General features: G+C 64.7%; 11 protein-coding genes across 11 annotated transcripts in view; 5 read left to right on the forward strand and 6 right to left on the reverse strand.

The window, feature by feature from the left end:
* PFL1_04986 (uncharacterized protein) overlaps nucleotides 1–1,046 on the reverse strand; it is a gene marked incomplete at both ends in the record, with an annotated part of 12,607 nt that extends 11,561 nt beyond the window's left edge. The window contains one exon of the mRNA XM_007882515.1: nucleotides 414–1,046. Coding sequence (XP_007880706.1) covers nucleotides 414–1,046 — 633 coding nt within the window. The remainder of the gene's footprint in view (nucleotides 1–413) is intronic.
* A 2,409-nt stretch (nucleotides 1,047–3,455) lies between these two features.
* Nucleotides 3,456–4,218, reverse strand: PFL1_04987 (uncharacterized protein; the record flags this gene model as incomplete). The annotated part of the gene is made up of 4 exons (XM_007882516.1): nucleotides 3,456–3,647; nucleotides 3,773–3,888; nucleotides 3,985–4,053; nucleotides 4,149–4,218. The coding sequence occupies 4 exons, from the start codon at nucleotides 4,216–4,218 to the stop codon at nucleotides 3,456–3,458; spliced, it is 447 nt and encodes a 148-aa protein (XP_007880707.1).
* Nucleotides 4,219–5,667: 1,449 nt separating this feature from the next.
* Nucleotides 5,668–6,414, forward strand: PFL1_04988 (uncharacterized protein; the record flags this gene model as incomplete). Its single annotated transcript, XM_007882517.1, has 3 exons — nucleotides 5,668–5,711; nucleotides 5,808–5,887; nucleotides 5,975–6,414. The coding sequence occupies 3 exons, from the start codon at nucleotides 5,668–5,670 to the stop codon at nucleotides 6,412–6,414; spliced, it is 564 nt and encodes a 187-aa protein (XP_007880708.1).
* A 642-nt stretch (nucleotides 6,415–7,056) lies between these two features.
* Nucleotides 7,057–8,448, reverse strand: PFL1_04989 (uncharacterized protein; the record flags this gene model as incomplete). The annotated part of the gene is made up of 2 exons (XM_007882518.1): nucleotides 7,057–7,543; nucleotides 7,652–8,448. 2 exons carry the CDS (start codon nucleotides 8,446–8,448, stop codon nucleotides 7,057–7,059), a joined length of 1,284 nt encoding a protein of 427 aa, XP_007880709.1.
* A 931-nt stretch (nucleotides 8,449–9,379) lies between these two features.
* On the forward strand, nucleotides 9,380–10,780 carry PFL1_04990 (uncharacterized protein; the record flags this gene model as incomplete). The annotated part of the gene is made up of 5 exons (XM_007882519.1): nucleotides 9,380–9,466; nucleotides 9,571–9,635; nucleotides 9,731–9,811; nucleotides 9,888–10,554; nucleotides 10,670–10,780. The coding sequence occupies 5 exons, from the start codon at nucleotides 9,380–9,382 to the stop codon at nucleotides 10,778–10,780; spliced, it is 1,011 nt and encodes a 336-aa protein (XP_007880710.1).
* Nucleotides 10,781–11,090: 310 nt separating this feature from the next.
* On the reverse strand, nucleotides 11,091–12,958 carry PFL1_04991 (uncharacterized protein; the record flags this gene model as incomplete). Its single annotated transcript, XM_007882520.1, has 3 exons — nucleotides 11,091–11,312; nucleotides 11,427–12,602; nucleotides 12,740–12,958. 3 exons carry the CDS (start codon nucleotides 12,956–12,958, stop codon nucleotides 11,091–11,093), a joined length of 1,617 nt encoding a protein of 538 aa, XP_007880711.1.
* A 581-nt stretch (nucleotides 12,959–13,539) lies between these two features.
* PFL1_04992 (uncharacterized protein) lies at nucleotides 13,540–15,353 on the reverse strand (the record flags this gene model as incomplete). The annotated part of the gene is made up of 2 exons (XM_007882521.1): nucleotides 13,540–14,038; nucleotides 14,143–15,353. 2 exons carry the CDS (start codon nucleotides 15,351–15,353, stop codon nucleotides 13,540–13,542), a joined length of 1,710 nt encoding a protein of 569 aa, XP_007880712.1.
* Nucleotides 15,354–17,331: 1,978 nt separating this feature from the next.
* Nucleotides 17,332–19,419, forward strand: PFL1_04993 (uncharacterized protein; the record flags this gene model as incomplete). Its single annotated transcript, XM_007882522.1, has 3 exons — nucleotides 17,332–18,373; nucleotides 18,475–19,102; nucleotides 19,209–19,419. 3 exons carry the CDS (start codon nucleotides 17,332–17,334, stop codon nucleotides 19,417–19,419), a joined length of 1,881 nt encoding a protein of 626 aa, XP_007880713.1.
* Nucleotides 19,420–19,682: 263 nt separating this feature from the next.
* On the reverse strand, nucleotides 19,683–21,743 carry PFL1_04994 (uncharacterized protein; the record flags this gene model as incomplete). Its single annotated transcript, XM_007882523.1, has 1 exon — nucleotides 19,683–21,743. The coding sequence occupies one exon, from the start codon at nucleotides 21,741–21,743 to the stop codon at nucleotides 19,683–19,685; it is 2,061 nt and encodes a 686-aa protein (XP_007880714.1).
* An 805-nt stretch (nucleotides 21,744–22,548) lies between these two features.
* PFL1_04995 (uncharacterized protein) lies at nucleotides 22,549–24,280 on the forward strand (the record flags this gene model as incomplete). The annotated part of the gene is made up of 2 exons (XM_007882524.1): nucleotides 22,549–23,900; nucleotides 23,992–24,280. The coding sequence occupies 2 exons, from the start codon at nucleotides 22,549–22,551 to the stop codon at nucleotides 24,278–24,280; spliced, it is 1,641 nt and encodes a 546-aa protein (XP_007880715.1).
* Nucleotides 24,281–26,289: 2,009 nt separating this feature from the next.
* PFL1_04996 (uncharacterized protein) overlaps nucleotides 26,290–26,367 on the forward strand; it is a gene marked incomplete at both ends in the record, with an annotated part of 2,525 nt that continues 2,447 nt past the window's right edge. Inside the window, one exon of the mRNA XM_007882525.1 lies at nucleotides 26,290–26,293. Within this exon, the coding sequence (XP_007880716.1) occupies nucleotides 26,290–26,293 (4 nt within the window). The remainder of the gene's footprint in view (nucleotides 26,294–26,367) is intronic.

Below are 26,367 nucleotides of genomic sequence, written 5' to 3' on the forward strand. Positions count from 1 at the left end.
CTGCATCGGCAACCTGCCGGCGAATTGGCCGCGAGCCCCGGATTCTCCGCCTGGGGCCCTGGGCCCCTTGGCCCGACCCCGGGCCCCCACCTAGCCCCCCCCCCCCCCCCCCCAAAAAAAAAAAAAAAAACGAGGTCCCCGGATCCAAAAAATCCAAAAAAGAAGCCATGCGCAGCTGGCACCTCGCTTAGGCCGCCTCCAGTCGCCTCGCCGGCCGCTCGCCGACTGGGCGTGGGAGGATGACGTCCCAGCGCCCGGACCGACGCAGAGGCTGGCCACGCGTGCGACCCGTGACGCCGATGGCCGGCGACGGAGGCATGGCGAGAGGCAGGCAGGCCGTCCATCACGGACAGGAAAGGAGGCTACCGAACCGGGGAGCGATGACATGGCGGGCGGGATCGCATCGTACTCACCTCGTTGTTGCCCTGGCCTCCGAAGACGGCGTGGACCTGGGCGGACCCGGCGGCCGAGAGCTCAAACAGCTTGGGGCGCCTGAGGCCGGGCGTGGCCCTGCCGACGCTCTCGAGGACGACAAACGCCTCGAAAAAGGCGCGGAGGACGCTGGAGCGGACGTCGAGGTCGAGGGTGGCGGCGATGTCGTGGACGCTCTTGCCCTCGCCGAGGAAGTGGTTGTTGAAGCTGATCCAGGCGTGCTGCAGCAGACCGAGCTCGTGGGCGGTCGACTTGGCCGAGGAGCGGGCGGCCAGGAAGCCGAGGAACTTGGCCAGCAGGGCGACCTGCGACTTGGCGAGCTCCTCGACCGAGTCGGCGTCCTGCTCGCCCATGACCTCGAGCTCGTCGGCCTCGACGGCCGAGGCAAGGAGGCTGCGCTGGAACTCCTCGCGAGCGACGTCGCTGGCCACCCACGCCTCAAAAGGCTGCGCGGGAACCGCGATGCGGACCTCGACACCCTTGAGGCTGATGGTCAGGGGGCGCAGGAGCGAGCCGTTGGAGCCGTTCTGGCTGCTGACGCTCGAAAGGTCGACGTAGCTGTCGTCCGAGGGCGAGCCCTGGGCGGCCACGTTCTTGATGGCAGGAGCGGCCATTTTTGTCGGTGGAAGAATGAAGAGGGATGCAGGAGAATGAAGGGTAGGATCTATGGTGCGGTGCGGGCTGCTGGCACGGTCGTCGTAGAGAGAGACTGCTCGTCACTTCAGTCAGGCTTTACGATGTGCGCGGTGAGTGCGGCTGAACGCTGCGTGGGGCGGCGGAAGGGATGTGAAGCTTGCGCCGAGGGGAAAGGTGGTGAAATGAGGGCGAGGGTGGGTGCCGTTCGTCTTCGGTCGTCACTCGAAGGGGAAACGGACAGGAGAGGAGGAGGTAGGTGTCGTCGAGGTGGTGGTGGTCGTCGTCGTCGTCAAAGAGCTTCGTCGCTGTCGGGCGGTCGAAGTCGTCTCTCTTTGAATCGGTGGGTTCGTGCCTGGATGGAAGCTAAAGAGCAGGCCGAAAAGGGTGGTCGGTGAAGGTGGTGGCGGTGGTGGTGGTGGTAGTCGGTCAGGCAGCTTGGGGCGCAGCGGGCAGGGAGGCAACGATTATGTATCTCGCCCGGCGCAGAAGAGAGCTTTGGGGAAGCCAACAGTGCAGACCCACACCGCACGCACGGCTCACGCCCCGTCGACTTTTTGCGAAGGCTGGCCCCTCCCCCGCTCGGAAGGTTTCCGGCTTCTACGGCGACGACGGCGGCGGCGGCGGCGATGCTGTCTGGCTGGGCTGGTCTGGGCTGGGTGAGCTGCGAACAGGCCAAGCCCGCAGCGTCGTCACCACCGCCGCCGCCGCGTGGGTACCCAACAAGGGCCGCCCGCTCGCCCTCCTCTGGGTTGGCTGCACCGCGCCCCGGCATGGCGGATCAAGGCGGGCGAAGAGCGGGCCCAGGATCACGCACGGCAAGCGACCGAACAAGCAAGCAGCCACAAGGGGGGTTTGGCCCAGGGTTCTGCATCGGGCAGCCAGGCGGCCAGGCCAACAGTCGGCGGGCGGGCGGCCCAACCTCGTGCGCACACGCCACCCTCGACCTTCTCCACCCCACCCACCCGCGCCGCTTGACGACAAAAGGAAGAGCGAGCAAAGCTGGGCAGGCAGGGCGACAGAGGAACCAAGGACAGCCGCTGCGCCATGGGCCCGCCCGCCCTGCTCGCCCGCCGCACTCGCCGAACGCGAACCCTGCCTTGGCTTTTCCCCCAACAGCTTTTTTTTCCCAAAATTTGGGCAGGCGGCCTCTGCCACCGCTTGCAGGCCGGCTGGGCGAAATTCTTAAAAAATCTCATCGGGCTGGTTGGCCTGCTTGCTGGCTCTTGCCCCTCCGCCAGCTCTTTCTCCACCAACCAACCGACCGACCGACCGACCGACCGACTGCCCGACAGGCCGGTGGGCCGACCGAAGACGGGCATCGATAGGTGGACGGCCACGCCAGACCTCAGCCTAGCCAAAGCCGAGCCGAGCTGGCTGAGCTGGCCAGCAATAGGCAGGCTCGCAAGGTTGATAGAATGCATCGCTGGAAAGGCGTCCCGAGCGCAGCGGCGACGCACCGTGATGGCAGGCAAGCTGTCTGTATCTTTGTCTTGGTGACGGTGACGGCTGGGATGGCCACGGCAGGCTGTCATCGTCCTCATCATCTGGATGATGGTCGAGTTGGGCGAGGAAGGCAGGCCCTCTGTCTGGGTGGCCTTCGACGCTGCCCCATGCTGAGCGCGACGGACGAGCTCCCCACTCCTGCCGAAGGACGGGGCAACGTGCAGACCCTCGGAACCAACATACAGCCCTCAGCGTTTTAAGAAGCACGTACGCTTCCTGCTCCCTCCGCTTACGCTTGCCCTTGATCGATCCTCAGTAGTGATCCAGCAACTGCCGCCACCGCCTACCGTGAGCACGAGCAGCAAGCCGGTTCCCCAGCGGGCCTCTCTTTTCCCTTTGAGCCGACGAAGCTTGGCCGCGGAGGCGAAGCTTGGTCGCGACGGAACGGTTGAAGGTTGGGCCTGCCTGGCCTCTGCGCCCTGATGCTTCCCGGCCCATGAACGATTCAGCTCGACCACATGAGCTGTATGGTGTTGGCTGCCGTCGTGGTCGCCCGCTGCTTGAGGCGGTGCCGGCGTTGAATTCTTCCGGTGCCCAAGAACACAAGCAAGCCATACCGGCCCGGCAAGCAATCAGCCAAGCATAGCCCATATCGGGATCAGGCGGCTGGGTGCCGACCGCAAGCCCGCAGACCGCAAGCCCGCAAGCGATAAGGCGGGGCTCAGCGAGCTGGTCTGCCCCAGCCTAGGCCCCACGTTGCCCTCCAGATAACGCGATGCCCATATCGCGGCCGTCTTGTCGGCGTTCTGCACGTCGACACTCGGCAACGCCCCACGTCTATGGACAGCCACGGCCTCACGTGCTGCTGCTGCTGCTGCATCGTCGCTCCGCCGCCCGGCCATCTAACTAGGTCTGAATGGATGTCAACGAGACGCACTCATCGTTCAGTACATGTCGCCGTCTCCGCTCTTGTCGGCGCAGAAGCCGTGCGCTCGGTGGAGGATCTCTGCCTTTCTCGCCTCGCTCTTGGCCTTGGATTCTGACTCGGCCTCCCTCGCCGCCAACAGCTGCGGGAGCGCAGACGGCGGTAGCGGTGCAGCAATCGATGGCGGGATCTCGTCCTCGGCGTCGAGGTCCTGCAGCAGCGGCGAGGGGCGGCGGAGGCAATGGTGGCCCAGGGTCGGATCCGTGTCAGCGTCCCTTGTCTTCTCTCGTCTCTTTCACCCGCATGCGCTCTCCATAGGCCCAGTCCGACACCTACGATCTCGCCCAGAAGCACCACATTCTCTCCTCGCACCAGGAAGACACCCCTGGCGATGTCGCCGTACCGGTTGCCCACATAGACACGCTCGACGGTATCTTGCAGCACCAGGTTGGCTGTGGCAGCAGGGAGGTCGGAGTTGTTGATTCGCATCAGCATGTGCATCGCCAGCTGGTCGCTAGAGGAGGATCAAGCTATCGGATTGGGCTCACCAAACTGATCGTACGATCTGAGGACGCCGATGAGCTTCTTGCCGTCTCTTAGGACCACCATCATCTTTTCTGCTCGACATCGACGCAGCGTGTGCACGAGGGTTTCCGTTCAGCCTGCGGGTCGCAATGGCACTGTTGATGGGACCGCACAGGCCGCTACTCACTATCGACGCAGTCCACCAATGACCCCGACGTGGTGAAGGCAATGTTGGAGACAATGTCCTGGGCGTCCATGTCGGGCAGTCGAAGTCGGGCGGCGCGCGTCCGGTCGCTGTGGGGTGGCAGTCGTGCTCCTAGGGCGTCTTGCGGCAGTCGGGTAGGTACACGTTGCTGGTGCGCGCTGGGTGCGGTAGCGTTGCGGAAGGGCCGTGGTGATGCGCTGCGTGTTACGAAGAGGGCGGAGGATGGGCCGGATGCTTGGTTGATGGCGGTCGGCAGGCCCGAGCCAGGCCAAGCCAGGGTGGAGGAGTCCGCGTCCCGCAAAAGTGAGGGGTGGGATCACCTGGGCGCCTCTCTCGTGCGGATCAGTCGGCTTCGGGCTGTGGCCGCCAGCGGTCGGCGTCGGGCGACCGAGGCCAGCCTTTGTGAGATTTCACGTTTTCGAAATTCTCGACTTTCTTCTCGAGCTAGACAAGGCCGAAGGTCTTGATGGCTTTCGAGTTTTAACGAGCGCACTGACATTTTTTTCATAACGCTGATTTTTGAAAGAGCAGTTTGGTCAGCGACGAGCTCAGCCTAGGGGCGAGCGGGCAACAGCCGCTACCAAGAAAAGAAAAAAAATTAAAGTCTGATTTTGATTTTGCTGTCCGGGTATCTGCCGAATTGAAAGCCGTGCAAAACAGCAGAAGCTGCAAGAGATTGCTTGGAAGGCCGCACCTCGATCCAGAAAAGAACCGAAACTCTGGGCTCCGCTGATGTGTTGGGCTGATTTTGGACCGGACCCTGGCCCACTAGCCGCCAGAGAGTCAGGCTCGGCAGGGCCGCCCCCGCGCTCTCTATCGCTCCTCCACATGCTGCAGCGCTTGCTCACCGCCTCCGCCTTTCAGCCAGGCGACTCCATTCGCTGGCGGCAACCTCTCCTATCCTGGCCCCGCCTGGCGTAGCTTGGCTCCTCACCATCGGCCTAATCAACAGCGTGCGAGCATCCAGAGCGTATCCTCCATGTGCAAAGGAGCAGAGAGGCGGCGAGTATGAGAGAGCCCAAAGCCAAAGTGTCGGCGGTGAAATCGAGGTGTTGCGCGCGCGGGCCCGGGGGGTCGGCCATAGAGAGAGCGACACACGGCCACGCAGCCAAGGCAGCCAGGCAGCGGCTGGCCGGCGGGGGTGTGACCGCACCGGTAGCACGCCAGCAACCCTTTGCCTCCCGTCCATCACACCCGCACCTTCAGCACGCCACCCTGCTCTCTGCCTCTCCCTCCGCAAACCCCACCACCCTGGCCTCTCGGAACCACTGCCGACCACAGCCACCCGCCATCTCCCCCTCGACCTCTCGCTCAGCGAACCGCTCATCCGCATCATCTGTCTGCAATCCACGCTCGGCTCGCGACCCACCACCTTCCGTCCTCTGCATCGACCATCGTCTAGCAGCCGGACCCTTGCCGCCCATCCTCGTCGAAAACCCCCAACCTACCCCGCCGAGCCCCCCTTTCTGGACAGCTCTTCACCATCGCCAAGTCGTCCAAGATGAGCTCGCCCAAGCGCAGGATCGAGACAGATGTCATGAAACTGTCAGTGTGCCCGGCCCACGTCCCACGTCCGCCCCCAAGGATCCGCTGATCGCCACTACTGACATCAACACCTCGCCCATCCGTTCGCATTCGCAGCCTCATGTCCGACTACGAGATCACACTCATCAACGACAACATGCAGGAATTCTACGTCCGCTTCCACGGGCCAGCAGAGAGTGGGTAGGCTGCCGGGGTTCCATTTCGGAGCGAGTGCAGCGTCTCCTCTGACCGATGCCTGCCTTCTGCCGACCTCCGCCCCGCAGCCCCGTTCCAGGGCGGCGTGTGGAAGATCCACGTCGAGCTTCCGGACCAGTACCCTTACAAGTCGCCCTCGATCGGCTTCATGAACAAGATCTTCCACCCCAACATTGACGAGCTCTCGGGCTCCGTCTGCCTCGACGTCATCAACCAGACCTGGTCGCCCATGTTTGACTGCATCAACATCTTTGAAGTCTTCCTGCCCCAGCTCCTCCGCTACCCCAACCCCACCGACCCGCTCAACGGCGAGGCCGCCGCCCTCCTCATGCGCGAACCCAAGACGTACGAGAGCAAGGTCAAGGAGTACGTGTCGCGCTACGCCACAAAGGAGGCCGCCGACGGCGCCGGCGACGAGGATGATGAGGATGACGAGGATGAGGACGAGATGAGCGACGTCGGCAGCATCTCGGACGACGAGGGGCCCGCCGGCAACATGGAGCTCTGAGCGGGAGCGGGAGCGAGACCTCCGCTCGCCTCCCATCCGCCTCCCTCTCGGTCGTTTCTTCTCCCTCTCCCGCTCATCGTAAGCATACGCACGTCGTTCCGTGCTCTCGTCGCGCGTCGAGCAACCGCAGGCACTCATTCAGAGCCCCGCATCCATTGCAACGACGCGGTGACAGCGACGACGACGACGACGACGACGACGACGACGACGACGACGACGCCGATCCCCAGAACACTCCCTCTTCGCTGTCCCTGCATGTATCACCAGCTTCGTCCCTCCCTTCCCCTTCACTGATCCCGCCAAGCCGCGTCCGCAAACCATTCGTCCTCCATTTGCCCCGCGCCCGCCGGTCCGTCTTGCTGCGTGCTGCCTGGGAACGCCGCCGTGCGACCGTGGTGCATCGATGCTGCAGAGTGGGTGGGATTATCAAGCTACCTTGTCGTCTCTTTCGGACCCCATCTATATGAAAGAGTGAACGCTGCGATGATGAGTGGGGAGGGGCGGAAGCCGGATGATGATGATGCCGAAGCGAAGCGAGGGGCGCGACAAAGGCGCGAGGGAGGCCCGGATGAGGCGCCGCGAAGGAGGCGGGCAGAGCAGAGGGGACGGAATGGGATGCGAGGGCACCCGGGGGCGGGCCCCTCACTTCCTCGCGGCCTGAGCCTCCTTTGCCTTTTGCTGGATCTCGTCGTCGGTCTTCTGGTCGCGCTCGAGGACCTTCTTCTCGGTCTCGACGACCTCGTTGAGCACGTCCTTTGTCTTTTCCATGAGGCCGCGCCCGCTCTCGGCGGCCAGCGACGCCTCAATCTCCTGGATCGACCGCGGGTTGTAGAGCTGCAGCGGCAGCAGCGCCAGCGACGACGTCGACAGCGACCGCGACGTCGCCGGGCTGCGCGTCGTGTAGAGCAGCCAGGTCCGCAGCGTGTCGTACATCTCCTTCTGCGGCACCTCGGTGGCGCGCAGCCCGCGCTCCGAGCACGCCTTGGCGACGGCCTCGGCGTTCTGAGGGATGAACTGGTACCCGCCGCCCTCGCACATCATCTCGTCGTCGCTCCGGATGTACTTGAGGTGCTCCACCAGCCGCCTTCTCGTCATGGCCGCCCCGCCCCAGGTCGACAGGGAAAAGAGCCTGTCGGAGAAAGCGATCACGAGGCAAGTCGAGTGTGCGGGCGGGCGAGGTCAGCGATGCGTCATGCCGAGAAGGCACTCGGCAGGAACCCCAGGACGGCGGACTCACTTTGCCAGCTGGACGAGCGTCTCGCCCTTGATCTTGGCCAGCACCTCGTCGTCTGCGTCCTTGTGCGGCTGAGCAAGGCGAAGGTTCTGACCCGTCCCAGACACGACCGGGAGCAGCGCCTTGACCTCCTCGACCTCGCACAGCTTCTTGTAGGCCGCAGCCCGGGCGACTTCCTCCTTCATGCGGATCTTGAGCAGCTGGTTGGGGAGGATGCACGTCGAGGGCAGGAGCGAGGGCGCCCAGATAACGACGAGCGGCAGCGCCTCCTCGAGGATGAGGAGGATAGTGAGGAAGAGGGGCAGCTTGCGCATGTCGGCGCGGTGCACGCGGATCAGCTGCGCTTCTTCGCGCGACAGCGGGGCGCCGCCGCCCGCCACCCGCTGCTGGATCTCGGCGACGCGGTTGCGGTTGGCCCAGATCTGCTTGACACCGTTAAAGTAGAACTTGAAGAGGTACTTGGCCGTCGCCCACAGCTCCTTTGCGCGCTCCTTGAGCGTCTTTTGAGCGGGCTTGCCGTCTTCTGTTGCGACCTCCGATGAGGTGGTTGTTGTCGTCGTCGTCGTCGTCGTGGCGGAATCGGTGGGAGCCGAGGTCGCGGCGTCCGTCTTTGCAGGAGTGACGCTGGCTGATGTGACGCTCGAAGCGGTGGGCTTCTTCTGCTGTGGTGTCGCCGCTGGCTTTGCTGGTCTCGGCGCGGACGGGGACTTTGGTGGAGAGCCGGCCTTGGCGGGCGCCCCCTTCTGCACCTGCTGGAGCAGCGATGAGCTCTGGTGAAGGCAGCGGACGGCGCTGAGCATGGCCGCCTGCCGTCTTCTTAGGGATGCAAGGTCATCCTGTGCAACGGATCTGAGCGGGGCCGGAGCAGTGCGTCGAGCGAGCGAGGAGAGCGGTCTCGCGGCAGTAGGCGGTATTGACGAGGCTGGCAGGGCAAGATGCCGCGGCGTCGCCCTGGTCGGGGCGAGTATTGTGCGGGCGTTCATCGTCGTCGGACCTCGCCGGTGTGTCGAAGATGCCTGCCGCGGTTGTCGATGACGAGAGAGACCTGCAGATGGGGGGTCGTAGGGGCGGGTGCGTGCGAGATTGTGACAAGGGACCGAGATGCTTCGAGCCGGGCTTGGGGACGAGGAGCGGACTTTGGCGGGACGACTGTGAGAAGGTGTTGATGGTGATGGTGATGGTGATGGTGATGAGCAGACGTGCTAGGGACCCTGGATCTCGTCGAGGAGGACTAGCAACAAGCAGCGAACAGCAAGGGTTGGCGAGGTCGCGGGTGTGGTCGGACAAAGGCGTGGCCGGGACCTGCCAGCTTGGCCTTCTTCCAAGCCGCGCCGCCGCCCCCGAAGGCCGTTCCGCCACTCAAGGCAGGGCTGGGGATTTTCCTTCCGGTTTTTGGTCTGAAAAATGGGCGGGCGAAGCAGGCCAGTCAGCCGGCCCCCAACCCTGACCCTCGCCTCGCCTCGCCTCGCCTTCGGAGCGTTTTCCGTTGGGCAGCTCAGGCGGTTCCGAACACCGGCTCGGGCCCCCACCGCACGGCTCACCCGCCCACCCGCAAGCACGGCACGGCACGCCCAGACCAGGCCCAAAGGGTGAGCTGGCCCTTCTCCACACAGGATGGACCTGCGCCGCCGTTGCCTGCCTTCTCGCGGCTCACTCCCGCCACGATCAATTAGATACACCGCCACCCCGATCGGCCCATCCCGACATCGACCCCCCAATAGCCTGCCCGCCATGGCATCCTTTCTCGAGGTCATCTTTCCGTGCTGCATGGGCAGGGGCAGGGCCAGGCGCAGCGGCGACAGCGCTGCGCGAAGAGCCGTGAGCCGAGCAACAGCGTCCGCCCAAACCAGTCTGACGGATCAGCCAGGCAACTGACCGTCAGTCTTCTCCATCCATCCTCGCTCTTACATCATTCACCGCAGAACGACGAGCGCACCCCATTGCTCGGAGATGGTCAAACTCAGCAGACCGACGGTCCGGCTAGCCGGTAAGCTCGCACAGAACCTCTGCATCCTTGGGGCCCATTCGGCATGCTGATCATCGACCGTGTCCCCTTGCACCTCGATCCGTGCCACTCCGCAGCGAGCAGAAGCCCAAATCGCTCCTCCCGCAGCCATGCTACGACGCAGAGGCCATGAGAGGCATCGTCACCGACGTACAGACGTGAGTGATATGACCAGAAACTCAACTCTGCCTGCTCGCTGACCCTCCCTCCCTCTCTCCTCTCACACCGCTCCAGCAAACTAATCTCGCTCGACGCACCGCATCTCTTCGCCGGCCAAGAGGCGATGGCCGATCCCAACGACCCAGCAGCCGCAAGTGGGCAGGCAACAGCACGGCCGCTCACCCTCGTACGGAATCTCAAGTTGCACATCGCCCAGGAGGCGGCATTAGAGGACCGGCTGCAGCGCGAGGGAAAGAACCGATCACCGCATCCCAGCACGTCGGCGGGCGGGGCCTCGAGTGCGACCCACGACTTGATGCGTGGCGGTCTTCGGCGCAAGAAGACGTCGGGCAGCGACTCGCGCTTCCCCTCTGTCCACTCGCTAAAGACGCTCGCTCGAGGCGGAGGCGGCGGTGGTGGCGGCAACGCGGCTTACCAGGCTGGCGGCGAGACTTCGCCCACCGATACCGAGGCGACGGTGACGGCAGCAGCGGCGAGCCAGCACAACGACGACGGCGACGACTCGGCATTCCACACGGCCAAGGAGGCGTTGCAGACCATGGCGGCCATGAAGGAGGCGACGGCGGCATCGCGGCCCAAGCTCGTCGATATCTGGGGCACGTCGCCGCCAGAGAAGGCCAACAAGGTCGAGACGTACGCCAGCCGGGCGCGAAAGGCGCTCAGGAAAGAGACGCTCCAGCCGCCCAACCCAGCACAGGCCGGCGACACGAAGAGAAAGATGGTGAGGCTCGTCTTGCGGTGGTGCAATGACAGGCCATCCGTGGATCCGAGCCGAGCGCGGCAGACTTACCCTTCCATACCCACCCGCCCCTTTTGCGTGCCGACTGCGACGACAGACGACGACCCAAGCCGCCGAGATCGAATCGAGCACCTTTGACAAGCTGGCCGATACCATCCGTCGTCAAGGTCCCCTGACCGAGGTGTGGGGCGAGGACCACGAGGACTAGCCCGTCGCTCTCTCTCCTTGGCCCACGACGTGCTGCATCGTTCTCGCCTTTCCGCCCCGTCGCACTCAGCATCACCCGAGATACCTGCCGTACGAGCACAGTTCCACCGCACAATACCTCGCGCCCGACGATGGCGTGGCCTGCCCTCGATCAGCGCGCGGCGCTGCTGCCAACGAAGTGGGGTCCGATGGTGCTGATCCCTCGTTTCGCGTCGTGTCGAGAAAAGGGGGGATAGGGTATACAAGTACAGCTTCGTCGCCGCATCTCCACGCAGGGAGGGAGATCGAGGATGGGGGCCCAGGACGCCGAGTCAGGTGACGCTCCGGGGCCGAAGGACAGTCATGGGGATCTGCGGTACACTATTGTCGACGGCGCCGTCGCGGCCCTGCTGCGCCTCTACGTCGCGGTCGGCATCCTGATCACCTCGCGCGGGTTCGACGGGCTCGCCCGACGGCGCCGATGTGACGATGGACTTTTGACAGATGGGACACCTCGCCGACACCGTGGTAAACCACTCGTCGACGCACGATTTCTGCGAGCGTTGGTCAGAGATGGCGCGGCAAACGAAGGGTTCAGAGGGTCAGCTTTGCGGTGGCGGCCAAGCGGGCATGCGGGCAGACCCAAGAGGTTGCCGCGGAAGACTCACGTGCAAGACATGGCCACAATCGAGGTGTCGCAGCGGTTCCGGCTCCGGGTCGGCGAGGTCCAGGCTGGGCTCCTCAAAGTCGCTCAAGCAGATGGCGCACGTGGCGCGATGCGCGGGGATCTCGAGGAGCGGGTGCGCCAGCTTGCGGCGCCTGTGCTTTGGGATGTCTTCGACTCGCTTTGCTGGTGCTGGCGCCTCTTTGCGAGGCGTGGCGTCGCCTCCTCCGCCGCCTGCGATGGGCCGCGTGGCGGCACGCCTCGACCAGAAGAGGCGCTGCAGCCTGCCCAGCCCGCCGGGAAGCCGGTGCTTGGCCGCGACGCTGCTGGCACGCGTGGTGGTGCGGGCCAGAGCTGGGCCAGCAGCGTCCGTCGAGGGTGAGGCGACCTCTTCGACCGGGCTACCGGGCCGAGAGGGAGGCAGAGGGATGCTGGCTGCCATCAGAGCACTCAGGCGGGAGCCACCCGGACTGTCTTCGCCGGAGCCGATCTGGGCATTCCCAGCAAAGGCACGCTCGACCTGGTCCAAAGAGGTCCTCTTGCTGCCGCCCGCGTCCGTCGCATCGGCCCCTTCACGCTCCTCTTTTGCTGGAGCAAAGTAGACGAGCTTGACGCGCTTGTCCACCTCTTCCTGATCGACCTTAGCCGTGGCCGGTTTGATGCCGAGCTGCTGGGCCCGGTCGCCGAGGCCGAGGGCGCGCAGGATGACGATGAGCAGCGGAAGGGCGCAGACCAGGAGAACGAGGAGGATGGTGATCTCGAGCAGGATGAGGTACGAAATGATGAGCGCCGTGAGGCAGGTGAAGAAGAGCGCGACGCTGTCGGCCGGCGGCTCGGAGCACTCGGTCGACTGGAAGACCACGAGGTTGCCGACGACGAACAAGACGATGTTGAGCAGCGTGAAGATGTTGGACAGCTTGTTGATCCGCGAGTCCCAGAGGATCGAGCCGATGGGCCGCTCGCGTTCGAGGCGTTCGCGAGCGATGGGGCTGAGGCGCTGCGCGCCCGCGGCGCGGTGGGGGCTCAGTCCGAGGTAGAGGTCGCAGGGGATGGTGGCGACCAGGCGGAGGACGTGCAGCAGGAGGTAGATGAACATTGGCTGCGGGTTGCAGTACTCTCCGGGCGTGTACGAGCCGCCGTGCGAGGAGCCGAGGAAGAGGACGGGCGTAAACGCCAGCACCTGGATCGAGAAGTGGCGGTAGGCAGAGGGCCAGAGGCGGTCAGACGGGGTAGGCCAGGCGAACGGGCGGGTCGACAAGCAGCTGGACGTGTAGACAGCAGAGAAGACTCGAGAGCGAGCTGAGCAGCAGTACTCACCTGAACCAAAGCGACGCCCAGACGGGAGAGGAGGACGAACTTTCTCCATCGCGTGAGCTGGCCGATGCCGTTCCACGTCGCCCTCAGAAGGTTGCGGCGGACGCGCCGGGCGTTTGCGACGGTGTCATTGTCGTTGTCATTGGCGGCCAGGTTGCGGTCTCCACTGGCGACGTCGATGGCTTGTGGTGGACGATACGCTGCAGTCGAGGGCGACGACATGTGGCCACGTCGGGGCAAGGCTCAGGATGCGGAAGGTCGTGTCGAGCTTGCAAGGTGGCCCAGACGTGAAGCTGGCGATGGGTCGTGGGGGTCGGGCGGGTACGGCGAAGGGGGATGAGGTCGTGACGGAGGAGGCGGCGGTCGTGGTCGTGGTGGTCGGACGACGAGCCGTCGAAGGAGCAGCGGGAGTCGAAGGGAACGAGCCAGCGAACGGAGGCTGTGCGCCTCATGGGAAATGCCAAGCAACGCAGCGGGCCGAGGGGCGTGGCCAGGCCAAGCCAAGCCAGGCTGAGGTTCAGAACAGGCTAGGAGGGCGCCCGACAAGGCGGCGCAGCAGCCCTCTGCCCACAGCCTCTGCGCAGCGTGCACCTCCACCTGGGCCAGGCCTGCCATGGCTCAGCCACCCACCGAGCGGGAGCTTCAGACTGCCGTCGCCGCGATGGCTTGCCCTCGAGCCTCCTTCTTCTTTCTTCTGTTACAGCAGCACGTCGAAACCAATACGCCAAGGGAACGGCGCACCAGTCTGCGATACGATGCGATACGATGCGATACGATACACGCGCAACCAGATCTGCGCAGCCTCAAGCCCTCGCATCGACGGCGACCACGGCAGCAGCGGCGGCCACCTTCTTGTCCCTGGCCTCGGTCTCGAGGAAGGCCAGCTGCTCCACCCGGCTCTTGCGCACGTCGAGCGGCACCAGCAGCGCCGTGCTGACCAGCGTCAGCGCCAGCAGAAAGTAGAACGGCGTCGACGCGTTGCCCGTCCGGTCGGCGATGGCCTGCGATACGAAAGGCCCCACAAAGGCCGACGTCTTGCCCGCCAGCGAGAAGAGGGAAAAGAAGAGAAACTCGTAGCCCTTTGGCGTCACCTCCGAGATCATCGTCTGGCTCACGGCGTACCACGGGCACACGACCAGGCCGTAGAAGACCTGGTACAGCCAGAACTCGTACTCGTGGTGGAAGCCAAAACGCTGCGTAAAGATGCCGACAAAGCCCCACACCTGCAGCACGACGGTGAAGAACACCACCCAGCTCAACAGGCACAGCGTCGACAGCTTCCAGCGCTTCTGCACCAGCCAGCTGAGAGGCATCGGCAGGTTTCGACGGTGGAAGAGGGAGAGTGGAAGACACTTGTCAGCTTGCCGGAGCTCCTCCCTCTCGGCCCTCTCTCCCAACCCACTCACAAGGCGTAGATGCCGATGCCCTGCGCTGCTATGCCGACAATCAGCAGCTCGTTGAGCTTGGTGCTGCTGAAGGACACCACCTGATTCTGGAGGGTGCCGATCACGGTGACCGTAGTGTTGAGGGCATCGCTAAACAGGAAGAAGAAGCCCAGGTAGAGCAGCGTCATCCTGAGCCGCCACAGGTACCTGGCGGCGAGCAGCGCCTGCCGGGCCGCTGCGCCGAGGTAGCTGGTGTCTTGGGGTAGCGGCTGGCCTGGTCGACGCTTCTCGAGCACAAACCAGGGAAGCGCGCACAGCGTCCAGGCACCGGCGCTGAAGGCGACAATGGCCGAGAGGGCAGACGTGTTGCTCGCCTGGTCGCGATCGGCGTGGATCCCCTCGAGCATCCCCTGGATCACAGCCAGCACCACGAGTTCTCCGGCCGAACAGACGGCAAAGGCGATGTTGGAGATGCGGTTGCGCGAGAGCATGTCCATGCTGGCAAACTCGTCGGCAGTCACGGTCGGCGGCGTTGCCTGCAAACCTTCCCTCGCATTGCGCATCTCGGGCAGGTTTCTGGCCAGACCGGGAAAGGCGGCCGTCCAGTAGCTCAGGCAGAGCTGGTAGGTGATGATGCCGACCATGTAGAATGCGATGGCGATCTGCCACTGCGAGGGATCCGTGACGCCCAGCCAACCAAACGAGATGCCGACGCAGACGACGGTGCTGAGCATCAGGATGTACGGCCGGAACGTCCCGTAGTCGGCGAAGCTGCCGATGGTGAGAAATAGGACCGCCTGGATGGCGAACGCGATGCCGTTGGACAGCAGGACGATGCCCTCGATGGTGCGGTCCTTGCCCGCCCACCGCAGGCGGCACTCTGGCTGACCATCGCCGCCGCAGAGGCCATTGCCCGCAGCGATGCTCTGCTGGCTCAGCAGGTTCTGCAGCTGGCTCGGGGCAAAGTTGAACGGACCGAGGCCCGAGTTGCCGACGTAGTAGAGGTAGAAGGCCCACAGCTCGTAGCGGCCCGTCGTCCATCTGCTTTCCAAGGCGGTCGCATCCTCGGCCGTCGACAGCAGCGCAGCAGCATAGGTGGCAGACGTGGACGCGTCGGCCAGGGTAGGTAGGGCTCCGGTCTCGTTGTGCGGTTCGCGGGGCAAACGAGACGGCGCCTTGTCGTCGTCGATGTCCTTTGCCGTTTCCGATGCGGGCGATCCAAGGTCGATCATGGCGGCGGCTTGGCTAGCGTTTGGTGGCAGATGATCAAGCTATGGTCGAGATGGAGACGCCGAGCGTCTCCCGCTCACACGAGCAGAGTCACTACCCACGGCGCCACAGAGGCTCGGAAGGGCGGGGCACGCTGCCGAATGGCCGGCAAGCCTCGCCTGTCAAAACTCTTCTTCCTTCCCGTTGTCCACTGGGCGGCCTCGCCACATGAATAGGGCGGGGCAAGGCAGGGCAGGGCAGGGCAGGGCGAGAAGGCGGCTCCGAGAAGGGTCAGCCGGCTCGGACAGGAGGGCAGGACGCGCTCGCTGAGCCGCGCGGGCATCCGAGCCGGCCAAACCGCCGGTAGCGACAACATGTATGCGAGGCCGCAGGCGGGCTGCTGCTGCTGCTGCTGCGGCGGCGGCGGCGGCGGCGACGACGACGCGGGGGCGTCAGGTCGACAATGGGTGGCTTGCTGGCCGGTCTGCGACCAGCCGACCTGCTCGGATCTTCGCACAGCAGGCAGGCTGCTCAAAGCCCGTCTCGGCGCGCCGCTGGCCCTTTTGTGCTTCTTGGCTCTTGCCTCGACCTCGAAACGTTCCACCCGCCAACGGGCGCACGTGCAGACCAACATCGACCTCGACTGCCTACGTGCTGCTCGCCTTGCTGATGCGCCCGGACCATCGTTTCACCGAAAGGCCGCTGAGCTGTCCCCTTTGCATCTCACGCCCTCCTCGCACCTTCTGCCTGGCATGGCTGGTGGGCAAAAGGAAGCTGCGCTGATGTCCACCAAAGACGGGCGAGCAAGAAGATGCCGTCGAAGCGGCGAGGTCGGCTGCGGTGAAGCCTAAGGTGGTCAAGGTCGGGGGATCAAGGAAGAGATCGAGGGCTCGCGGTCGGAGTCGAGGCAGAGGGCGTACGTGACGTCGAGCAGCGGCGCCCGGCCTCTTGTCAGCCCGCGCCAGCGAGTGGGCGATGCTCTCCACATTTTGGCTGCGCGCATGCATGGACCAACGCGCTGGCTGGCTGCACTGGTTGGTTGGCTGGGGCTGGCTGGGTGGCGGGCTGGCGGGCGGTCTCGGTCTGGCTTGGGTCCACGCCCGCGCTCGAGACCCGCACTCGTCGCCTGCCCCGCGTCAGAGGGAGGGCAAGCCTCGGGCTGGGCCCCTGTGCCCGCTGTGCTTGCCTGCTCGCTCGTCCACCCGCCCGTGCTTGCCTGCCCTGCCAAGATGCAGGGCCTGGCCCAAGCCAAGGCCGACCGACGCCGGTCCAACTCTCTCGCTGCTGCCAGGCGCCTCTGCCGTGCTTTCACCTCAGCCCGCCTCTGGCCTGCCTTTCAGCCGATGGCACGCACCCCTCTCGCTGCCTGAGCTGGCCATTTCTCGACAGCAACCGCCGCCGCCGCCGCTGCGTTCCATCTCCATCTCCATCTCCATCGTCGAACTCGACACAGTCTGACTCTCTCACCACGATTCCTGCTTCACAGTCGGCTCACACGCCATCGCCAGCCTCCGGACCATCCGACCATACCCAGAGTCTTCCTTACCCTGCCTAGACCCTCGCCCCTCGCCCCCGTGTCTATCTCTTAACACCGCCAGGCGAGCTCCGTCGCTCTCTTGTGCCGCCACCACCAGCGCTCCATATTCACGACGACCTACGGAGTTTCGATACGACCACTGGCTGCGCCTGAATTGTTCTCGGGCCCACTTCGTTGAAGGCAACGCCGCCGCTCACCTGATCGCCCACCTCCCTCGGCCAAGCGGATCGGATCGGGCCGCTTCCGATAGCGTACCTGTACCCAGACGGGGACGCCCACACACCGCCGGTTCCCACAGCAGTCGAGTGCTTCGGCAGTTGCTGTCGCGTTCCGTATCCCTCTAGACCACAGCACATCGGTCTTTCCGACAGCCCATCGGCGTGGCTCAGCTAGGCAGTTGGAAGCTTCGAGACCTCGACCCAGAAGGCCCTCGCTCGATCTGCGAGCATCCCAGCGCCGCAAACATGTCGGCAAAGTCAGACTCTGGAAGGAGCCCCGTGCTGGCCGCAAAGGAGGATGCAGCCACAGCCGAAGACATCGCCGCCCCGCCCGAGGCCATCAACATGACCGAGGACGAGGAGCTCGGCGCCGCCAACGACAAGGACCAGAGCGACTCTGGCAAGCTCAAGACGCTCATGGGCATCCTCAGGCGCATGGTCGGCGTCAAGGACATTGCCGCCATCCGCCTCTCGCTCCCCGCCAACCTCCTCGAGCCCACACCCAACCTCGAGTACTGGACCTACCTCGACCGCGGCGACATCTTCACCAGCGTGGCCGACCTCGACGACCCGCTCGACCGCATGCTCGCCGTGCTGCGCTTCCACTTCACCATGGAGCTCAAATTCATCAAGGGCAAGGTGTGCAAGCCCTACAACTCGATCCTCGGCGAGCACTTCCGCTGCCACTGGGACGTCGACCCGCTCACCGTTTCCGACGACGGCAAGCTGATCCCCGTCCAGACGCTGGCCACCGAAAGCCCAGAGCCCATGCCCCTTGCCAACGGAGCTGCCAGCGTCCCGACTGCCCGGTCAGAGAAGAAGGTGGAAAAGCCGGCGACACCGGCCACCGAGGCGCCAGCCCCGCCCACACCCGTCGAGGAGAAGCCGGCAGCGAGCATGACCAAGGGCTCCGGTTCCGACTCTGGCAGCACCAAAAAGTCGATCTCACGCTTCCTCGGTCGCGCGAAACGCGGCAACCACGACTCCAAGGACAAGGACAAGGAGAAGGAATCGCAGGGCAACGGCGCGTTCGAGACATCGAGCCAGACTGGGACCGCCCAGGCGTCTGTCGAGGACCTGCGCATGGACGCCGCCTCAATCTCTGGCGGCAGTATCAAGACCAACCGGACCACGAGCGAGAGCGGCAAGCCGTCGAAGCGGCGTATCAACTTCCTGACCGAGCAGGTCAGCCACCATCCGCCGATTTCGTCGTTCTTCTGCGAGGCCAAGGACGCCGGTGTTCAGCTCTACGGCGTCGACCAGCTCGGCGCCAAGTTCACCGGAACCAGTAAGTCATTGGGCCGCGGGCGATCCGGTCGAAGGACCCGTGCCGATCGCATGGCTGACCAACTGCTCGCTTCCTGCCTCCTTCTCCTTCTCCGTCATCAGGTGTCAAGGTCTTCCCCGGCGAGCAGAACAAGGGAGTCTTTCTGCGGCTCACCGAAAAGGCACGCTGCGGTGCCGCGGGCGAAGAGTACCAGATCACTCACCCGACGGCGCTCATCAACGGCCTCTTGAGGGGCAGCCTGTGGGTGGCCATCTGCGACAACCTTTACATCACTTGCCGCAACGGCAAGCGGGGCGGTGACGACGGCAGCCGCCTGCGCACCATTGTCGAGTACAAGGACGAGAGCTGGCTCTCAAAGGCCAAGTACGCGGTCGAGGGCTGCATCTACGAGTGCGGCGCCAACGACGATGCCGAAGAGTTCAAGTCGGTCAAGCAGGTGCCGTCGGACCGGGTCGTGGCGACGTTTGAGGGCAGCTGGCGCACCAAGATCACCTACAAGCGCAAGGGCGACAAGGAGCCGAGGCTGCTGATCAACCTCGAGGATCTGGACCCGATTGCCAAGACGGTGCGACCGCTGGCCGCCATGGAGGAGCTCGAGAGCCGCAGGATCTGGGAACCCGTCACCAGCAGCATCCTCGCCAAGGATTTCAACCAGGCCACCAAGAACAAGCAGGTGATTGAACAGAGGCAACGAGACGCCGCCGCCGAGCGGAAGCGCAAGGGAGAGACGTGAGTAGACGGCGGCGAGCACGGACAGCTTGGCTGCTTGCCATGGCCTGACCCAACGCTGACAATCTCGCATCCCTCGTAAAACGATCGTTTGGGCCGCCAACAGCTTCGTCCCGCGCTTCTTTGACGCCGACATCTCCGACGGCCGGCCCAAGCTGACGGCAGAGGGACAGCGGGCGCTAGACGGCGAGGATAGACTCGAAGGCTACGATGCCAAGGACGCCTCGGCGGCCCCGCAGTCGGCGACTGCAAACGTCGCCGACGACGACGACGACGATGACGACGACGACGAGTTCAAGGACGCTTCCGAGAACTGATAATGCCATCCCTTCGGTCCATCCCTCCGGCCACCCTGCGGGAACGGCGACGCCATCCATCTGACGCCATCCCCATGTCATTATCGTGTATACCGCCTCCCAACCTCTTTCTCTTTCCCCTCTGCCTCCTCGGTCAACGTGGCTCGGGCTGTTACGACTCTGGCTGCCTCTATGCACGCGCGCGATGAGTGGGACGAGTTACGAGGAGCCGCAGGTCTCAATGGCTGCTGCGCTGCGGTGGGTGGAGAGAGGTGGGTCCAGGCCTACCTTGCAGCCGGAGCCTGTGTGGCGGCGGCGGCGGAAGCGTCATTGATCGCAGCCGATCGAGCCTTGACTTTGATCCTCCTGCGCTGGTTGCGTCGGGCCTTGTCGCTCAATCCGCTCTCAGAGGGGGCGAGGACGCTCTTCCTCGCCCTGCTATTGGTCCTGAACGGCTTGATCGGCCTCGAATTGAGCCCGAGACCCGACTTGGCACCGGTCGGGATGACGAACGGGTCCGCAGGGTGTCGCCGCTGCTTTCGCTGCTTGGACCCGCCGCCGAGACGACTGAGCAGCGACGACTTGCGAGCGACGTACTCGAGCTCCCTCTTCCGTCGTGCCGCCAGACTGCGTTCGGTCCGCTTCCGCCTCTTTTCGACTCGGCACGCGTTCAGATCGACGGGCTGCGTCGTTCGGAGCAGCTTGATCGACGTCGGCGCCACCTGCACGCCCGCTGTCGGTTGCGGTACCGGTACGAGGGGGAACGCCTTGGACCCCCCGACGGATCGGGCGGCATGTACGGCCGACTCCATCCAGTCTCGACGCAGCACCGTCTCGGAGCGCGGAGGCGAAGTCGACGAGGCGGCCGAGATGGAGCGATCGAGCGCCTCGAGCAGGTGTGCCGGTATGTGCGACGTGAGCGCCAGGATGGTGAGGCTGTGCAGCCCCACGGCTTCTGCCAGCATCGAGGTCGACGAGAGCGGAAGCGGGACGAGGTGAAGCCCTTCGCTCGGCGTCATCGAGTGGCAGATGGCATTCACCGTGCACGCCAACATCGGATAGTGGGCGACGAGCGTGGGCGGCGAGATGTCGTGCCGGCAGACAAAGACATGGGTAATGGTCGTTGGCCCTGCCGCTGCTGCGACCACCGCTGTCGCCGTCGGATCGGTTTGCGTCTCGTCTCCCTTGGCGCTAGAGGAGACGACGCTCTCCTGCACCGACCTCTCCAGCGCTCGTGTCGTCGAATTGAGGCCGGCAAGGAACCACGGCCGCTGCTTCTGCAGCGCGCCGGCGCCGGCGCCGGCATCGGCGTCCTCGTGTCCGACGGCGGCGGTGCGGCGTCTCTTTGGTTGCCTCTCCGCGACCGCGGAAGCATCTGCAGCCTTGTCCTTACTCCTGGCTTTGGCTTTGCTCTTCTCTTTGCCCTTGTCCTTGTTGCGGCATCCGCCAAACGACGCTGCAAGGTGCGGCTGCACTTCGGGATGTCCGAGGAGGTCGAGCAGGGTATGGAGAATGGTCTGGGACGCGGCCTGGGGAAGCTCGGGCCAGTTGACCATCAGCGGGCTGTTGAGCACCGGACGAAAGACTGGCTTGCGGCCGGCAGGCAGGGGCGGAGGGGCGAGCTGCGGTGTCGAGAGGCGCGATGGCGCGGCGCTGCTGCCAAGGCTGGCGGGCCTGCTGGAGCCGGAAGAAGCGGGCTGCTGCTGAGGCTGAGGTGTGCCGCGCGGCGAAGGACTGGCCGAGGATGCCTGCAAGAGGTTGAGAGCGGTTGCATGCGAGACGGATGGGGCAGAGGCGGCCGAAGGGGCAGAGGGCGCAACCGCAGCGGTATTCGAAGGTCCTGGCTCGCCCGCAACACTCTTTGAAGAGATCGGAGCTGGTTTTGGCGCATGCTGCTGCTGCTGCGTCGAGCCGCTGCGCTTAACCTGCTGAGCGGCTGATGCGGTCAGGTCAGCACCTGCCGCAGGATGAGTGGCTTGGGTCTTTGCCTTTGCCCTTTGCGCAGCAGCATCCCTTGCACTTGGAGGGGCGGCTTCGAGCGCGCCGAGGCCGAGGCCTTGATCCTTTGCCCTTGGCTGCCTGGCGGTGAGGTCGAGTGAAGGTTTCGACGATGAAGCGAGGAGCGAAGCGAGTGCGGCATCCTTTCCGTGAGGTGATGGCTGGAAGAGCGATGCGAGCGAGGAAGCGAGCGAGCCAGACGATGACGGGCCGCCGAAGGGCTTGGCTGCGGTGGTGGCGGGGCCGGCGCCGGCCCCTGCGTTGAAGCGTCGCTTTGTGCCAGACTTTGCGCGGATCGAGTCCTGCTTTCCGTACACGCTGGCTTTCCCGCCGCCGCTCGGAGGCATGGTGAGCGATGGACAGCGTGTGGACCGAGGCCGAGGAGGGTATCAGGTGGGCCGCTACGATCGGCGAGGGTGAGGGCGAGGAGAGAGGATGGTGTTGCTGGGCCCGCACAGAGAAAAAAGTCGAAAGTGGAGCTGCGGAACTCGGGGTTGTCGTTTGGCCCGGCAAGACAGGTTCGCAAGGGTGGGGACTCTAGAGAGATTCTGCTGACTCTTTTTGGATGTTGATGTCCCTTTCTGTAGCCTTGCAATTAGGCTTTTGGCCAGCCTGTGCTTGGGTTGATGCGAAGTTCTCAAAGGAGACACGCGCCACGAACCTCGAGCCCGGGCGGGGCCCCCTCGCATTCGACCAAAAAAGCCAAGTTTTCGAGAGGATGCTGGCCAGAAATCGACATGCACCTTACTAAACACAACTAAATCGACTCTGAGATTGACCTAACTGCCAACCACGAAGTTCGGGCCGGGGGACAGGCCCAACCCGGCCCAGCCGGATCAGCAGCGGCCAGGCGAGCTGGGCCAGCAAGGTGGAGCAAGCGGCAAGGCCGTGCGCCGCCGCTTGTCGCTATCTCTTCTCTGACACGAGCTGCCTCGTCCTGGATGCCACCACCACCATGCATCCCTCATCTCGTTGCATACCCTCACAGGCATTCCCTCTCCCCTGAAAGCACCGCGGCCCCCCCCGCCTTCCTTGGTCATGTCCACCTTGGGAGCTCTCTACGGTCACTCGGCTCCTCCCCCTCGTCCCCGCTTGCAACGCGCCCCCTCGTCTTCCGCTGCAAGGAGAGCCACCGACGCAGCCGGAGACACCATGGTAGCGCAGCGCCGCCAGCAGCCTCGCCTCCAGGTGCCCCTCATCGGCCTCAGGAGGTCGGGCAAGTCGTCGATGCTCAATGTCGTCTACAACGACCTCCACCCGGACGACACCTTGTTCCTCGAATCCACGCTCAAGGCCGCCACCGTCAACTCCGACTCCTTCCTCCCAATCACCATGACCGACATGCCCGGCGGCGTGCTCCTCGGCGCAAGCAACCGCATCGAAAAGGGACTTCCCTTGACCTCGTCGCAGGCTAGATCCGCCGCAGCACAGGCGCAAGCTCGAGCGGGCGCACTAGCGGCAGCTGCCTCGCCAGACCCCTCGAGCACCGCAACGTCTCAGCCGGCTACATCGACCCAGACGCCAGCCGCACCGGCCACCTCGTCGCAGGAACTGCTCGCATGGACCGGCGTCAGCGCCGTCATCTTTGTCATCGACGCCCAGGACGACTACTTCGAGGCGCTCTCCAAGCTCCACTCGGTCATCCTCGCCGCCTTTGCAGAGAACCAGACAATCGACTTCCACGTCTTCATCCACAAGATCGACGGGTACAGCGAAGACTACCGACAAGAAACGCTCGCAGACATCCGCGGAAAGGTGCTCGACGACCTCGTCGATAGCAGCCCCAGCTTCACCGCCCAGCCTTGGTCCTACCCGGCACCCGTCGGCGTTCCGAAAAAGGACTCTGGCAAAAGCCGCTCACGCAGCCGCGACTTTGGCGCGCTGGGTCGATCTCCGGCTCTCAACGGGCGTGCCGCCAATGGCGGTGCTGGGTCGGGAGCTGGCAGCGGCAGCAACAACGGTGCGGGCTACGACGCCTCGGCCTCGGAGATCTCCCTCTTCTCACCCGGCAACAACAACGGCCGCAGCAGCGGGCGCGACGATTCCGACATCCCCATGGCCGGTCAGATCAACCTCGAGTCGGCCGTCCGGCTCCACTTCCACCTCACCAGCATCTTTGACACGAGCGTCTTTGTCGCCTTCTCCAAAGTTCAGCAGAGCCTCATGCAGAAGACCAAGAGCGTCGAAGCAGCGCCGCCGCCGCCGCGCCATCTGAGGCCGCCGTCGGCTTCCGGTGCAGGCGCTTCCGGGATAAATCGCACCCCGTCGCCGCTGGCTGGGGCATCCCAGCTGTCTTCCGCATCGACGATCCCATCGACGCTGGCCGAATCGGTCGAGACATTGTGCGACTCGATCTGCTCGAGCTGCAAGTTTGACAAGGCATTCCTGTTTGACCTTCCGACTCGAACGTTCGCCGGCTCGGACTCTACGCCCTTTGATGCCGCCAGCTTTGATGTCATCTTTGAGTATGCCGGCTTCCTCAGCAAGTTTGCCAGCCTCTATGCGTGAGTTGTCGTGGCCGGTTGGCAATTGAACTCGGCTGATCTTCATCCAGCTAACGGTGTGTCGTGTCTTCTGTGCGCCGCGGGACCTCAGCAACGTCACCCCGAGCTGCGGCGACGCGTCGACAGCGGCAGCAAACGGGGCCAGCAGCCAGCCGTTTCCGGGCGCTGCTGCTCTCGCACCGAGGCGACTGGCCACTTCGGTGGCGCGCCTGGGACCCGAGACGTCGCTGGCCTTCTGGCAGATCAACGACCGACTGTCGCTCATCACGATCCTCAAGACCGACGTGCACGCCAAGCAGAGCGCGCTGATCGACTACAACCTCTGCTTTTTCCAGAGGGCCGTCGTGCAGCTGCTCGACGTCGTGCAGAGCGGCATCTGATCGGTCGTCGCCCAGTGGGCCTCGTGTTTCATCATACCCATTCCTCTCAGCATGTCGAGGCAAAAATCAATCGCATGGAACCCGCTCGCGGCCGTCGAGTGCGAGCTGTCGGGGTCAGTCGGCCAGCACTGGCTTTGGAACTGAGCAGTCGATCACGTGCCTCGAACACGCCGCTCGCGAGGGCAGGTTCGATGGAAGAGAGCTGCGGCACGGCTGCCACCGTATCGTATCATCGGCCGGCCTCTCTTGCTGTAGCCTGATGGTTGAAGGTGGCATGTAGGTGGGCGTCCTGGACGGTCTGGCGTGCGTCCGCCGTGCTCGTGAGCGGACGATGGCGAGCCGAACGAAGGCGATGTCCGTATGTGCGCCGTCGGCGCGGACATGCTGGTGCGCCATCGCGAAAAGGGGGCGGTTGCCGGCGATCAAGCTGCGCCCCGACCGAGCCTTCGGCGACTTTTTCTCATTTGCCTGCATGCTGTCTCTTTTTTTTCTCCCTGTTTCTCCCCTCGCCGATTTTGGCTCGCTCAGGGCGCAAGGACGTACATACGTACGCGCGTTGGCGAGGGCCAAGCCGAGCGGCGTGCGTAGTCGACGATGGCGTAAGTCGTGCGGCGCGCTATCTAAATTTAGGCCCGCCGTTGGCGGCACATCTCGCGCGTAGGAAGATGCGGTGCGGCGGCGGCTTGCGGTGGTGACGACGACAAACGACGGGGTGTCGTACGGGGGTGCACCCTGGACTCGCGCACAGCCGACCGAGCGGGCGGTGACGGTGAGGGGAAACGATGCCGGAACACCGACACCGGAATCTTTGCCTTCTAGACACGTACGGTTCCGTCGCCGTCGTCGTCGGCGTTGTCGAAGGCCGGCCAAGAAGAGAAGCAGGGCGACCGCTCAACCGACCGAGGGACCGACCGTTGCCTTTGCCAAGAGAACGCACGCAGAGAGGCAGCAGGAGGAGGCCGGGGTGCAAACAAAGGACGAGCGAGGCAAGCCAGCGCAGGGATGGAAGTCGGTGTCGAGCTTGGCGCAGGGAGGAGGCAGGGCGGCCGGGGCGCAGAATCGTGGCTGCGAAATACAGACGAGGCGGTCGAATAGAACAGCGCTAGCGGGGCGGGGCTCGTCTACAAAAATCCAAGCAGGGGCAGGGTTCGGATTTCAAAATGTGAGCCAAGTCGGGTGCAGCTGCTTGTTGTGAGAGGACGGGCGGTGCAGGCTGGCTGGCAGGCCTGGCAGGTTGGGGGCTGCGTGCGCGCGCAGGACGACGTCGCGGTTGCTCGGCTTCTTGGGCGCAGACACGCACACAGAGGCCAGGCCAGGCCAGGCTGCAGGCGGGGGCCATGATGGGCTGAGGCTGCTGGCTGGGGCTGGTTTGGCTTGCTGCTTGCTGATGTTGGCCGAAGTGTCTCTCGCTCTCTCGCTCTCTCGCCCTCCCGCCCGCTCGCTCGGCGCCTGCCCGCCCGCCCGCCTGCCTGCCTGCCTGTCTGCCTCTTTTTCGGCCCTCTGCCTCCTCTCTCGTCTGGCCAACTCCGCCTCCGCCTCCGGCTCTGGCTCTCTCCCCTCGCCTCTCTCCCTCTCCCTGCCCCCCTCCCTTTGGCTGTTGGCTGCAGCCATCACCCGCTAGCCGGTCCACGACCCCCTGAACCGACCCGTCGAGCAAGCCAGCCTGATCTGCCTGCCTACGCTCGCCTGGCCTGCGACCCTTCAGCCCAGACCCAGCCTCGACCAGCCTGGCTGCGCTACGCCAATCCTCTAAACCAACCACCATCACCGGCCCATCACGTCGCCACCCCACTCTCTTGCTCTCTCACCACCCTGCCGCCACATCGACCGACGGCCCCTCCGAGGATCGACGGTCCGTAGTCAGACGGCGGAGCGACAATCGACGATCTATACCACGCCCCTTCTTTGCCAACCAGACTACCTCGCCAAGCAAACTCAAACTCGACCCGAGAGCAACCTCCGGACCCCGCCTTTTCTCCCAAGCCAGCGTGCGGTCAGCTAGCCAAGCCATGGGTGAGTGCGTGACCTCGTCCTGCGCGCCGTTATGGCTTCATGCGCGCACACCCGTCCCCGTCCCGCCGCCGCCG

Source organism: Pseudozyma flocculosa (assembly GCF_000417875.1).
Source record: "Pseudozyma flocculosa PF-1 unplaced genomic scaffold scaffold00017, whole genome shotgun sequence".
NCBI classification, from domain to species: domain Eukaryota; kingdom Fungi; phylum Basidiomycota; class Ustilaginomycetes; order Ustilaginales; family Ustilaginaceae; genus Pseudozyma; species Pseudozyma flocculosa.